Source organism: Peromyscus maniculatus, chromosome 7 (assembly GCF_049852395.1).
Source record: "Peromyscus maniculatus bairdii isolate BWxNUB_F1_BW_parent chromosome 7, HU_Pman_BW_mat_3.1, whole genome shotgun sequence".
Classification (NCBI taxonomy): domain Eukaryota; kingdom Metazoa; phylum Chordata; class Mammalia; order Rodentia; family Cricetidae; genus Peromyscus; species Peromyscus maniculatus.
The window spans coordinates 85455749-85471318 of NC_134858.1; the positions used below are offsets into that span (position 1 = coordinate 85455749).

The 15570-nt window shown below is 40.8% G+C and overlaps 1 protein-coding gene across 2 annotated transcripts in view; it reads right to left on the reverse strand.

The window, feature by feature from the left end:
* Positions 1-208: 208 nt before the first annotated feature.
* The window catches only part of Cd109 (CD109 molecule), a 108937-nt gene continuing 93575 nt past the window's right edge, over positions 209-15570 (reverse strand). For both annotated transcript variants that reach the window (XM_076576790.1, XM_076576791.1), the window contains exons 27-33: positions 14511-14698; positions 13910-14065; positions 12961-13026; positions 8720-8859; positions 5331-5478; positions 2697-2799; positions 209-685 (exon numbers count right to left, since the gene is read on the reverse strand). In XM_076576790.1, coding sequence (XP_076432905.1) covers positions 519-685; positions 2697-2799; positions 5331-5478; positions 8720-8859; positions 12961-13026; positions 13910-14065; positions 14511-14698 — 968 coding nt within the window. In that variant the 3' untranslated portion in view covers positions 209-518. The remainder of the gene's footprint in view (positions 686-2696; positions 2800-5330; positions 5479-8719; positions 8860-12960; positions 13027-13909; positions 14066-14510; positions 14699-15570) is intronic.

Here is a 15570-nt window from a genome sequence, read left to right on the forward strand (position 1 = left end):
ATTCTAAAAAGAAAAAAGCAATGTACTTACCAGAAAGCTTTGCTGAGACGGCAGGAAGGACCCAAGACAGAGTCAGACAGATGTGGGAAGGAATAGAGAAAGTGCCGCCTGCTGCTTCTTTAACACCAAACCAAATGCTGAAGGACAGATGTATGAGAGCCCCCCCCACACACACACACCCCAAATCATATCTCTTACAAAACAGGAATAATGGAAAATAACATTTTTATTCTGGAGAAAACAAATGCGTCTAAAAAAAAATCCTTCTGAGAAGGGAAAATAAAGAGACACAAGTGTCATCATTCAGAGAGTCTTCCACACAAAGATCAGGTGAAGAGGTTTACATGCCTACACAAGCTCCGGCCTGTTGCAGACATTTCCCAGGACCCCCTAAGAAAGGGAAACAATTGATTTTCAAAATCATCAGCGGCAATCATCAGTTGTAGAAAGAAAACAATCACACTTGACTTTCTGGAAATGCTAGTTTTAGATGAAGTCCTTGGAAAAATAAATCATAATCAATGTTCCACCAAGTACAGAAGGATGAAAGACAAAGCAAAAAGGCTGGAAGAGTGTTGAAGGGAGCCCACGGCTCCATCCTCACATGGACGGCAGCTGGTTTCTCCACAGAGCTCACATGAGGACAGCTTCATCTTGGAATTGTAGCTTCTCACGGCCTGTCTCCCTGTTTAAAGAGGCAGACACCGGGGTTACACGTCTCCCTTGTCGAGAAACAGCGTTTTTGCTAAGCATAAATGTATCATGAAATAACCATTCCTCACACAGTTTATTTTTCCTTTACCAGAAACAAATGAAATGCCCAAAAGGAGGCACAGACTGTAAACAAATGCCAAGAAACAGTGTGTTCAGCCCAATGGACTGCAGTCGCTCGTGAAAGCTGCAAACACGACTCTAACCGGAGCAGGAAAATTTTTTAATTTCGAGTCATTTAACCTTCTCGAGAGTTTATTTGGAGATGATGTTTTCTATGCCATTAGAACTACTGGGAAGTGTCTGACCCAGGCCTTACTAAGAGAATCGAAGGATGATGGGAATTCTTCCGTGCCTGTCGTTAGACAGGGGCCTACTATCAAACTCTGTTCACTCCAGGTACAATTCATAGCGTGTATTTTTAAACTGCATAAATAACCAATCACAAAATAATAAACTCACCAAAACAAAAACAGCTTCATTTCAATGTTTTAAAACACTGAGCGCATACTAGTAACTACTCAATTTGGGGTATAGTTTATAGTACAGATAATACTTTAAAAACTATATAAGGAGCATATCACACTATAAAAGTCTCACTGCAAACAAAACATTTCATTTTATAATTTTAATAAAATCCTTTTTTTAATTTTTTCATGACTTTTAAAGATTGCTTTTCAATGTCACAAATGTAGTAGGTTTAATTTTTCTTATCTTTTCCCAATTTCACTGTAAAATGCCCCCCTCATAAATAAGTTGTTCTCCACCAAAAAATTGTAGCAAAGGACTGTCACTGGGGCCTCACAATACAGCCAATCCCTTCACCTCAGGAAAAAGGTCCTAGGCCTGTGTTCCAAATATCCCATGGGTGTATCCCCATCATCAACAGCCAGCTGGAAGCAAAGGACAAGACGGGTTGGCCTTTGTTCTAGGACAGAGAACTACCTGGAGCCATACCTTTGTCTTGAGGACTCTATCAAGCACTACCAAAACTTCGAGCTGTCTCACCTTATTTCAAACGATATTATCTGCAGCTACCTGACACATGGTTATGTTTGCCCTTCTCATGCACTCCAGTGTCTCTGAATACCATGAGTGCTCATTCAGAAAAAAAGCCTGAATATTAGAAACTGTAGCCAAGATTACACACTCACACAGCTTCACTCCGAGTGTAACTTTTCATAATTAATTTGGGAGTCCGCCAGGCCAGCTGACTACTCTCATGTTTTAGGTCACATTCCTATTTTATAAAATGAGATGTTACCAGTCAAATCAAAGAAGTTCAAATTATCATTCCAAGCACTCAGTTTTTCTTGATACTAAAAATGTTACAATGCACAAGTTTTACCAAAACACTTGAGTTCCTGGTGAAGAAAGAACTAAACCCCACCACAATTATTCCACTGAGTGCACTGCTTGTCACCCTCCCAAGGAACGCCCCATTCATGCTTGTATCCCTCCTGAGGAACGCCCCCTTCATGCTTGTATCCCTCCCAAGGAATGCCCCATTCATGCTTGTATCCCTCCGGAGGAACGCCCCATTCATGCTTGTATCCCTCCCGAGGAACGTCCCATTCATGTCTGTATCCCTCCCGAGGAACATCCCATTCATGTCTGTATCCCTCCCGAGGAATGTCCCATTCGTGTAAAGGGTCAGACAGAATGGAGGATTGGAAAGAAGCAAAACCTTGGAAACCAAACATAACTAGACACTATCAGTTTTTCTTGTGAAGTTTGTAATCGTGGCTTAAAAACAAAACACTATGAGCAACTTTTGAACATCCCTATGCTAAATGATGCCGTCATATGAGCCTTACAAATTGTTGGTAGACTTCATCTACGGACAGCCTGCCTCCTGCATCTCCTGCATCCACACTTTTCACTCCCAGCCAACTGCCCCACAACCGATCCAGTGAGATTGTCACTTTCAATGAGTAAAATGCCTGGCTTGATTTCCAGTCTTACAAACCCCAGACTCCACTTACTTGGTTCATAGTAATCCACTATAGATACCGAAGCATCTTGAGTATTTGAAACTTTGAAGTTTCTCACAGCAGGAATATCAACACAAAACTGGGTTTCATTTACCTGGAAAAATACAAAAGGTTTGAAGGGTTTGTCACACTGTGGTTCATAAGAAAAGCGAGAGACTTCTCCTTTCATTTTAGGAAACAAACAGAGCTGAGTACCTAGAGAGGGCTTCTGCCTACCAGGAACTATAGTTAAGAACGTTTGCTAAATTAATCTTATTTAAATCCAAAACAATTCTTATAAAATAGGAATGTTTCTTAGTCCTATTTAGTCCTTAAAAGGATTGTTGAGATTTAGAATTATTTAGTAAATATCCAGTTGCTGTGGGATGGTCTGTATGTCAAATGCTCTGATTGGTCAATAAATAAAACACTGATTGGCCAGTGGCCAGGCAGGAAGTATAGGCAGGACTAACAGAGAGGAGAACAGAGAAAACAGGAAGGCGGAGGTAGTCACTGCCAGCCGCCACCATGACAAACAGCATTTGAAGATGCCGGTAAGCTATGAGCCACGTGGCAAGGTATAGATTTATAGAAATGGGTTAATTTAAGCTATAAGAACAGTTAGCAAGAAGCCTGCCACAGCCATACAGTTTGTAAGCAATATAAGTCTCTGTGTTTACTTGGTTGGGTCTGAGCGGCTGTGGGACTGGCAGGTGACAGAGATTTGTCCTGACTGTGGGCAAGGCAGGAAAACTCTAGCTATATCCAGTCTGTTCTGGAACAACCTGAATTCCTCTCAGGCAGTGCATCTCCATTCCAGATGCTGCTAATGACTCAGAGAGGCCTAACTCTGAAGACAGTGGTCAGCCCATAGGAGCATTCCAAATCACTTCAGGTGAAGGGTGCATACCACAACTAATGAGGGACTGCTACTTATTTATATATGTAAATGACCCTGGTTTACTGCTAGTGAAATGTAAACTGGTCCCGCAATCACAGAAAATCAATGTAGATGTTTATGTACATGTGTGTGCGTGTGTGTATATATATACATACACACACACACATACACACACACAAAACCCCATGACAAAGATATACCACTCTTGAGTATGTACTGAAAGGACTCTAAGTCAGCAATACAGAGATACCTGCCTATCTATATTTCTTCCTGTACTATTCATAACAGCCAGGAAACGGAATCATCCTAGATGGCCACCAACAGGTGAATGAATAAAATAAAATAAAATGAATAAAACAAAATGTATGTATACACAATGGAAGGCCAATTTAGCCATAAAGAAAATTAAGTCATGGCATTTACAGGAAAAGAAATGGAACTGGAAATTATTGTGTTAAAGTCAGACTCAGAGTGATCAATATGTTTTCTCTCATCTGCAGATCCTAAGCTGTGTGCTTGAGAGGAGGAGGTATGAGACATTAAACTAGAAAGGGGCCATGAAAAAGAGGGGGAGAGATCTTAATGTGAGGAAAGGGTAACAGAATTTATATGAAATGAAAACAGAAAGGGGAGATATTGGGAGAGGTAAAGGGTGCTAGCTAGAGTTGGCAAAGCAGAGGAAGAAAAATGTATAAAACCATGTACATAGGAAGGTGCCACAATGAAGCTCATTGCTTTGTTCATTATAAAAATAATTTTTAGAAATCATTTTTTTAAAAGGCTGCTTATCAGGGGAGGGGAAATGGCGCAGTCAGTGAAATGTCTAAGTCCTAAGTTTGTATCTCCTGAACTCACATACAAAAAGCCAAATATGATGGCAAGACCCTACAATCCAGCACTCAGGAGGTGAGGACAGGCAGGTCCCTGGAGCTCGCTGACTGGCCAGCCTACATGGACCATAAGCTCCAAGGTCTCTGAGAGATCCTGACTCAAAATGATAAGCTAGAGAGTAATTGAAGACAGCCGGTGTCAACTTCTGGTCTCCAATATACATACACACCAAATGGACACACAAAAGAAATTATCTCCCACATGATTGTATGATATTATCTGTATATATGTATGTGTGTACGTATTAATGGATATGCATAAAAGTCCAATAAACAATTACTAGGCTCTTTTTAAAAAGACCTTAGGCTCATCATTAACAGTAACTTCCATTAATTTCATAGTGATTTTTTTAAATTTGTGTATGTGGTGTGTGTATGTCTGTGTGGCGTATGTGCATTTGTGTGCAGGGGATACATTCAGCTATCCATGTGGAAGCCAGAACAGGGCATCAGGCATCCTACTGTATCACTCTCCATTTTATTCCTATGACACAGGGTCTCTCACTGAACCTTAAGCTAGGCTGACAACCAGTAAGGCTCAGCCATACTCCTGGTTCTGCCCTCCAAAGTGCTGGGATTACAAGCATGTGTAGTCACACCCAGCTTTTCACATGAGTCGGAGGATTGGAACTCAGGTCATCACAGTTGTACAGAAAGTGCTCTTACCCACTGAGCCATCTTCCCAGCCCTAGTGATGCCTTTTCAATGGAAAAAAACATACGGTTGACATACCAAAATCATTCAAAGACAAAGAGCTGAAATAATAATGACTTACAGAAAACACACTTAACAGGCTTCTAAACACAACACAGAACCGTACCAATACCTAGCGTTATGAAACCTCTTACTACTTACAGAATCTAAATAAAGGTTGAGTTTCCCGTGGTCATACTCCACCTTCTTCACCATCTCACTCAGAGGAATTGCATCTGAAGGCACAGTAAAGCCACTGAGAAGGTTAACCTCCATCAGGGCCATGCCACTCCTGTGTGGACCCAAAAACCTACATGAGAGATGAGGAAGACAGAAAAACGTAAACAAATGTTCTTGATGTAAAAATCAAAGCTACCCAGTATTCTAAATACCGCTCAAGCACAAGTAGAATTCACTCGAGGGAATTTTATGCATCCTTTTCGTACAGTGGTGGCAGTCTGATGACCTGCAGTGACAAGTTGAATGGCAGCTAACTTGGTCCCCTGAATAGGATAAAGTGCCAGCGATGAAGCAGGCATGTGCTTGCAGGGTACAGCAGGTACACTGCATAACTATTCGATAGATTCTAGTGGTGTTTTGTACTGGTTCGAAATTAAATTCGAAACATTGACATTCTCTCAAAAGTTGGCAGCACCAACCTTCCCAGCTTAAACTAACAAATGAAGAGAGAGTATCACTTGGGCCACTCAGGGTAGACCCCAGCCTGAGACACAGAGGATACTCAACCACTCTTTGCTGAATGGATGAATGAATGAATGAATGAATGAATGAATGAACAAATCAAAGAGAAAAGTGGGCATGATATTAGTGACTGAAAAGAACTAGTCTAGTAAGACCTCAATGAGAAACATGTAAAGATTTTGTCCAGTGTCTGGCATATAGGTTTATGATACATATAGATTCCTCCTGTTGGTAGTAAATAGTAACATGATGTTTTTATTACTTAATAGAGACCAAGTTAAGAAAGAATAATGGAAGTCCTATTTCCTTACCAGCTGAGAAGGAAGGCACTATAGAAATGCTAACAGCCCCAGCTACTGGTCAAAATGCACCAGGAAGGGAGGGATGGGGTAAACACATGGGATATTTCATCTCAGTCAGACGGTGAGGTCCCAAGATAGAACACAGTGTGGTAATGATGGGAAGCCTTGCTTCAGGCAATGGCTAAGAAAGCTGAGCAGCTCGATCTACACCCAGAGATGACCCTCATGGAGCATCAGGGGCTTCCAGCCAAACAACAAGCTGGGCTCAACCATGATGCCTTGGGATATTTGAAAAGAGCAGACAGCAGGTCCTCAATGCCAGTGCATTGACAGTTCCCTCGGGCTCGACCCCAAACACTGCTGGGGTGAGAAAACTGACAGAAGAGAAATTGTGAAGCCTCTGGATTCAAGAACTTTCTCATGGTTGTTCTCAAAATCCTGTGCACAAAATGACCAAGGAGCTGGGGAGCACAACTTCATATCTCTACTGTGAAGTCAGTGTGTCTGCAGAAAGGAGACCCTTCAGTGCTTTGGCTGCAAGCCAATTTTAGAATCACTTCTGGAAGCTTAAGTTACCAGTACACAATTACCCAAGACCAGAATCTCCTAAACAGAAGTGTTTTCACTATCTAAAAAACTATTCTTTTTTGCTAGATTTGCATGCTGTTACAAACTTGGGGCCAAAAGTACAAAAGCTAAAGATAAATCTGAACCCTAAATGAAATTATTTCAACAAAAAAAAATTGTAGCATTAAATATGATTGAATATTTTACAGTTTTTCTACATTAGCCTTGAATTTTATTAGCTTATATTTTTACCCCCCATTCACCCAGGATTTTTACTAGATTTACAGCAAGAAGTCTGTATTCCCTCACTGGGAATGGGCCTCAAATATAATCATAAAGTGGCTAATTAGCCTCCAAATTGTGCCATTATCACACCAATGGGCAAATCTTGCCTGCTGGGTTAGAATTGTAACACACATTCATCTACAGCAGGGAGAAACAGTGGTTGGTGAGTTTTCTCCCCCTACACAGCACCTTCCAGCAAAATGAACACTAGCTAGAAGGGAGAGAGCTTCCAGTTCATTCCACCTTGATTTCTCCATGTCCTATAACCAGTGTGGTGTCTTCATCAAAAGGGTCTTTACCATTTGGTTCTGACAAGCAACCAAGATCAAGGCAATAGCCTGCCTACTTTGGGGGTCCTCTGAGACCTCTCCAGCCAACAACTCCTAGGGAAGTATTCCACAGCTGGTACTGGGGTTCTTGTTGAAAAGTTTCTGACTAGATGGCTCACTTGGTAAAAATGTCTGCCACACAAGCTTGATAACTGGAGTGAGAGCCATAGGTGGAAGAAGAGAATCAACTCCAGAATGTTCTTCTCCAACTTCTTATACACACCATGACACATGCATGCACTCACCGACACATACCAGAAACACAGCAATAATAAATTAAAAATAAAATTTTAGAAGCTGGAGATAAGTGATTGAGAGCACTGGCTGTTCTTTCAGAGGACCTGGGTTCAATTCCCAGCATCCACAAAGTAGCTCACAACTGTCTGTAACTCCTGTCCCAGGGGATCTGATTCTCTTTTCTAACCTCCATGAGCATCAGGCACACATGTGTTACACAGACATACAAACAGGCAAAAACACTCATACGTATGAAAGAAAGAAAGAAAATTTAAAATACTAAAGGGAATAAAGAATGGACAGACACACAGGCAGAAAGGCTGGGGTCAGGTGGGCTGTGCTTGCTCTGATGGCGTAGCAAGGAACGCAGCCAGGAATCTCAGCACTTGTGGTATGGATAGCACAGAGGCATGAGTTAGCTCATCTCAGCAGAAGGTTACAGTAATCCTGCAGGAGAAGGCTGCTGTTGCTCGTTTTTGCACACACTGCCAACATCTATACTTAGAAGGAGACTCTGCCATCCCCCTGAGCCTCCCCCTGGGAAAGGCTTTGCCATTTCTGTGGATTGAGACCTCAAGGAGTTGACATGGCAGTGCCCATGTCAACAATGTGTTCAAAAATTGACAGATAACTATTAAATTGACAGATAATAGTTATAATAATAATTGACAGATAACTATTAAAGCCGGGCAGTGGTGGAGCACGCCTTTAATCCCAGCACTCGGGAGGCAGAGCCAGGCAGGATCTCTGTGAGTTCAAGGCCAGCCTGGACTACCAAGTGAGTTCCAGGAAGGGCGCAAAGCTACACAGGGAAACCCTGTCTTGAAAACCAAAAAAAAAAAAAAAATGTGTTTACTCAGGGCTTTCATGGCTTCCCTCAATAAAATAAAATCATTTTAAAGAATTTTTTTTCTACCCAAATTTGTTACAAATACAGAGAAAACTTGTGACCAATTTTAGCATGCCCAAGAAGGGTTTAAACATACTTAACTGTGCTTCTAGTCTGTAATCCGAGGGGTGGTAGAATGAAGTCTCTTAAAAAGGGCTCCTTACCTGATCTCACTTGATAACCATACAAATTAAGCCTGAAAATCTGTTCTCTTAAAGGAGTTGTTAAGCAGACACCTACCTTGTGCACACATTCAAATTCACGTGATTGACATCATCTTCATCGTTCACATCAACATCTAAATCAAAAGCGTCTTGAGTGTCGATAGATCTCCGTCTTCTAAAAGAACCTGAACTTTTCACGTTATAAACAACATTAAGCTGCAATAAATTTTAAAAATTAGCATAAGTGAAGTCATGGGTCTTGGAGTAAAACCAACAACTGCCGCTTTATTAAACCACTAAAGTCCCTAACCACAGTCTAAATATTTGTCCTTATACACACAGATGAGTGTAGCTTTCCTTCCTCATCAAAACACTATTTTTGAAAATTAGCATATGAGATAAATTAGTTTTTTGCTGTAGTCTAAATGTAGGTAATGATTCTTTTTGTAATAAAGCCAATTAGATTTATAATCTTCAAACTAAAAAAAAAAAATTACCAGCTAAGAAAGCATCATTATCTAATGTTTTTATAAGTGTTCGTCATTTTTATTGAGAAAATTATTAGGCAATATTCCAAAGTAAATGTCAGAACACTAGAAAAGATGCTTATGGATTGCTTTCTCAAAGAATAGAAAACACTCCCTGGAGGAAAAAAGAAAAGCTACAGACAACTTTCTTGAAAGCATTTACTGGTGTATAATTAATTTACTAATTTCTAAGTTTTGCTACTCAAATGGAACCTCATAAACTCTCAGGAAGACAAGTCAAACTAAAATACCGCCTGTCCAACTGCTGAGAATTCTTGTTCATCACAGAACATTTTTCAAGGATGACAAACATAACTGATAGATTTTGGGTCAACCGAGTCTTCTTCAGCAGGTCTGCTGTACTCTCTCTGCTGTGAAAGGGGCCATGGGAACACTGGAGTAATGCACGGACCAGTGTCTTTCTCAAAGCCACACTAAAGCTGAAGCTTAGCAGCGTGCTCAAATTTTCCTAGGCTGCCTCATCCCGAACAGAATGGAACTTTAAATACTAAATGCAACCACTTATTTTGGAACCAAGTTCACAGAATTTAATATTACTATGTAATACTGAATTTCCCTTTAATTCTATTTGAAGCAAATAAATAAGTATACACACACCTCAGAAGCAAACATCTAGTACCCTTCTCGAATTTATACACTTTAAATTATCTCTTGTTAAGCCTTCTCCTCTCAAATCTAAGAGTTTTAATTTTTCTTTTTTGCCACAACAGAAGTTCATATCATCTTTCATCACTTGATCCTTCTGGTTGTATTACACTGAACATTTTCCAACTCTTTTTTAAACTACAACAATTAATTATTGAGTATAATATTAACTAAAAGCTGTATGTTATCCTCAACCTTTCTATGGCATACAGCTGCGCCTTTAGGGACCAATGTCATCAAGCAAGATGACTAGGCTCCTTACTAGGGTAATGATTAACATCTATCTATTAAGTATTGGAGTTTATAGTTGGCTGACAGTAAAGCTCAACTATCCACTCACAGAACTTCAAAAGAACTCATTCATCATTGCTTAGACTTTTAGTACCCAAGTAGGTAAACATTTACTACAAACCCGAGCACTCTCTGTCCAGAGCACTTATAAAAATATTAACAAAAACAATCTCAATTCTCATTTCTGCATGATTAATATTTTTACATTTTCCCTCCTTCATGAGAAATGCCTATTAGTGCCTCTCTCTTGTCTTTTGAATTTTGACACAGACACTGACTAATGAACACTCTAACCAGAAGGTCTGCGTTTACCAGTGTTCTTCAAACCTCAATCAACAATCATTTAGTTTCAATGATTTATCTACATGTCTTTGATCCAAAACAGCTTCCAACAATGTGGTAATTCCAACAAATGTGATGATTTAAGAATACTAAGTTCCCAATTTTGTCTAAAACAGGCTGCATAGTTACTTTTAGATTTACTTTTTTGCATTGAATGGCAGTTTGGGGAAAAAGAGTTTCCAATGATCTTCACTAAAGAACCACATAAATTATCCCATATTTCTTTCCTTCTCACTGAAAAACATTCCATTTCACTATAATTATTTTCCTTGTTTGTTTTAAAGATGCTTTCTGTGTCTTGAGTATCATACAAAGTAATCTTAGAGAGCCAGAGAGGTGGCTTAGCTAATAAAAATGCTTGTTATACAAGTCAGATCCCCTGAGCTCTTTCCCAAGAACCCACTCTGCAAGGGGAAAACAGACCTCCACACATGCATAGTGGTACATGTGCACCAACAGAGAGAGAGAGAGAGAGAGAGAGAGAGAGAGAGAGAGAGAGAGAGAGAGAGAGAGAGAGAGAGAGAGAGAGAGAGAATAAAGAAATGATCCTTTCCAAAAATCTTAAGAATTATTTGGCAGTTTCCAAATTCTATCCGTCTGATAAGGTGTGGGTGATAAACACCCCTGTGCTGCTTACTTCCTTTCAACTTGACACAAATGTAGACATCCAGAAAGGGGGCGTCTCAGTTGAGGACCTGCCTCCATTAGACTGACCTGTGGCCTTCTCTGAGGGGCAGGCATTACTTTGATTAGTGATTGATGGGAGGGGGCCCAGCTAACCTGGGCAAGTGGTCCTGGGTTGGATAAGGAAGCAAGCTGAACAAGCCAGGGGAGAAATCCCGCAAGCCGAACTCCTCCACGGCCTCTGTTTCAGTTCCTGCCTCCACGCTGCTGCCCTGACTTTCCTCAGTGATGGTCTGTAACTGGAATGAGGAGGCCAAAAAGCCCCTACCTGCCCAGGTTGCTTCTGGCCACTGTTTTTTACAGCAACAGAAGGCAAATGAGGACGCCATTCTCTCAACAGAAGCAATTGTACCAGTATTTTTAAAAGTAATTTTTAAACTATTTTGAAAAAGAGAGCAAACTAGGAGAGGCAGTGGGCAAGATAAGTGTGCGTAACTAAGGACATGAATGTGATCAAAACATGTTGTATGTATTTATGAAAACGCCACGCCAAAAACTTTTAAAAAGACCTTTTCTCTCTAGTGTTACCTTCTAAGTGGTTGTTTGGTTTGTTTCCACCCAAGCCATAATCGTTTTGGGGCCTTATCACTTGTTCTCTTAGGTTTCCATTAAGATTATTTGAAAGGCTCCATGATGTGCGATGTTTTTAGTGTAATTACTCCAACCAGTACTTTCCATACTATCTCCCTTTGAATCGCAGCACTTCATTTAACTGCCGCCATCAAAAGCGGGTTTGTTAGCATTTTCATCCTATACCTTGGTATCGAACATACTCACGCTCAAATTTTTGAATTTGTTACTTTATGAGATTTTACCATAAAGAAACACATTGTCTATCAAGACAACTTATAAAGCCATATTGACCTTCATATTCTTAGATTAAATATTAAGAATCTATAAGTAAAATACGTATTTGTTATCAGGTCATTACAATATAAATTCTATCAACTATGAACATAAGTTTTTAGTTTCATTTTAAATTGTAATTATGTGTGTGCATTTGTGTGTGCACGTGTGTGTGTGTGTGTGTGCGTGTGTGTGTGTTCATATACACAGAGGCAAGAGGTGCAGGATCCTTCTAGAGATAGAGTTACAGGCAATTGTGAGCACCTGACATGGGTGCTGGTAACTAGTCCTTTGGAAGAGTAGTATTTGTCCCTAACCACTAAACCACTATCTCTCTAGCCCATTAAATCATAATTTTTAACTGTATTTTCAAATACAACAAAAATGTAAAAACCAGGCAAGATGGCACATGCCTGAAATCCCAGCACTTGGGAGACTGGGGCAGGAGGATCACAAGTTTGAGACCAGCCGGGTAATTTGAGTATATTACTGTGCCTACATAGCAAGATTGTGTCTCAAAAGGGGAAAAGGTTTTCCCAACTGTTCACATAAATCACACTGGAGGATTTCAACATCAACTTTAAAAAGCAAGTCGCCTCTAAGAGATGTTTTTCAAGCAGACTGTAAATACAAGTAATTACTGTCTACTCACTAGTTAATAACGGCTCCAATACTTCTATTTTAGTATTTATTTTATTTTTATTATACTTTCATTTATTTATTGTGAGGGGGTATGCATGGCATGGCATTTGTGTGTAGGTCAAAGGACAAACTGATGTGGTAGTTTCCCTCTTCCCACCGGGTGGGTGCCGGGGATCAAACTCAAGCTTGGCAACAAGCACCTTTATTGGATGAGCCGTCTTACCGGCCCTCACTAGGAATTTGACTCAAGCTATCTCAGTTAAAGATTTAGCAAAGAATCATTAGGAAAAGTCACAGTTAACTTCATATATACACATACCTGGCAAATAGCAAACCCCAAACCGTGTGCAGAAATGTCAATGACCGTGGGCTCGAGCGCCGTAAGCTGAAGAAAGGTGAGAGAGAGAGCAAGTGAGGGTGGTGAGCTTCCACAGTCAAATCCTTCCCAGGAGCGCACAAGTTTGGTGCTGTACCCCACGTTAGAAGCAGAGGCACTCCTGGAGAATGCTGGGAGAATACTAGGAGCTCTGCCTGGTCCCAAATATCAAAGGCTCAACCAGTGGACCTGGGTGAAGTGTGCTCTCCAAGCTCTCCAATCTCCCTCATTTCAAGCCTTTGGGAAGGCACACGGGTGCTCCTGACCAGATGCCCTCCTGTTGGGATGGAGGCATGTCTCCCCTAACGTCCCTTCATCAGGGCTGACCATGAACACAGTGGTACACAATCACTGTGCCCAGCTCCTCCTGTGCCATGGCTCCTCTTCTCCACTTAGCTCTTAGCATAATCTTTTATTGCATTTTAAAGTAAGGACTTGAGTCAGGTATGGTGGTACATGCCTGCAATCCCAGCACCCCAGAAGCAGAGGCAGGAGAATTATGCAATCAGCTCTACTACTCCCCACACAGCCCCTCGGCCAGCTTCCTCACGTGTCAAATGGTGGCCCACTTGCCCTGAAGAAGGAATGCAGTAGCATGTCTACTCTGACCTAACACAGTGTCTATGCAAACTGGGACTCAGTGGGTGTCCCTCCTTCCCAGTGTGAAGTGTCCATATTTTCTTCTCTTCTGCCCATCTCTCTTCCAAAGTTCCCACCCCCTCCACCCTTCCTTAGTTCAGAAAACTTAACCAAAAAGGGGGTAACCCATCTCCATCTCTCTACGGGGCTCTCTGAGAAAAACTCTTTGTTGAGGTCAAAAGGCAAAAATTAAAGTAGTACTCCTGAATCAAGAATCCTACATGGGGTTTCAAATGACCACCCCTGTCTACACCTCTGCCGTGTGAAGGAGGACGCGGTTGTGTGTGTCAATCCGAAAGTGTACAGGTTTCGATACGCTGGCCCCTGTGACGGTCACTTGGATATCTGTATTTTCCGTGTACATTAGGGCTGAAAATTCAGAGAGAGCCTTCAAGGCCACAACAGTATCCTGTTGAGAGAAGAAAAATGATAGTACATTTTTAGAAATATCCAGAAAAATCTCCAAAGGAAACATTCGGCAATATTTAGGAACCTCCTAGACATTTTTCTACCCTTGCAAGATGACTGCTTCCTCGGTCCTCTGTGGGTCTCTTGCTGGGCGTACATAAGAGGATCAACAAAATACTACAACACAGACCTGAGCAACCTCCTTAAGCCAGCTACCACAGACACAAAACAGCTAATACAGATGTGGAACCAATGTATTCAATTTACATACCAGATGTGAGGCTCAAATGAGAAAATCATTAAAATTACCATCTTAAACCTGTCACTTAATTTACTGAACTTGTAATCTAAGTGATTTTATGACTCTAAGAAAAAGCAGCTATAGTCTTCGTAGATTTTTTTTTTTTTAATTTTTCAGGAAAAAAAAAAAAGCTATCATCTCTCACCTGAGTGGATGCAAAGCCTCCGAGGCTGTTTCTCTGCCTGCTAAGCCACCTCATGACGGGGATTCCCTCAGAAACACGATGCTGCAGGTATGAGAGCAGTGCGTAAGCAGCAACCTCGATATCCAGGGAGCGTGGCTGCCAGGACTCAGAGAGCGTGGGTGCTGACGACAGCCAGAACTGCATGTCTCCTGAGAGGAGAACATAACATACTGGGCAACCACCAAAAGCTTACGTTTTTATACCATTAAATCGTCCTGTACCCATCCAGCCCTACTTCACTAGCAAAATGCAGATTTTACATACATATAGGTGTATATATAATACATGCAAGTATACGCATATATAAGCATACATAAACGTGCGTTATATGTTACATTTCAAACTATTACAGTGTATAGATGTTCATCCTTTTCTTGTTGCCTGCATTTGAGAATGTTTTGATTAAAATATTTTTCCCAAGGGAAATACCATATGGCTTTGCTGTAAGACTAAACAGTTATAAATAAAAAGGAATATATACATACACACACACACACACACACACACACACACACACACACACACATATATATATATATATATATATATATATATATATATATATATATATGTAATTTCCTCCCACAAATAATTTAGGGCACTTGGGGAGGGATCCTGTTCCAGGAATCTATCAGTAACCAGCTCTCATGTTCTGCGAAACCTCTCCCTTTTTTTTCTCTTCTCCAAGTTTATGGTATAAATTCAAAATCCAAGCCCAAAGAAAAACTGAGCAATCCCAGCCAGGTCAACAACCTTCCTGAGATAATCCTGCTCTAGCTCGCTAAACTGTCCTGGGTGGAGGCCTTCTGCTTTCTCCCAGCTACAAAGACCGAAGTGACTGCACGTCAGTGGAATGTAGTGTAGGGATTGTGGCCCAGCACAGAACAATTGTCAAGTCCCACTTCAGCCTCTGGGCGCCAATCATTCGCTCCTCAAGCCTGGAATAAGCAATGAAGACTAAATCTAAAGTACTAATACTAATGTTTCTACAGCCATTTTTTGAGAATTATTTTTAATGTGG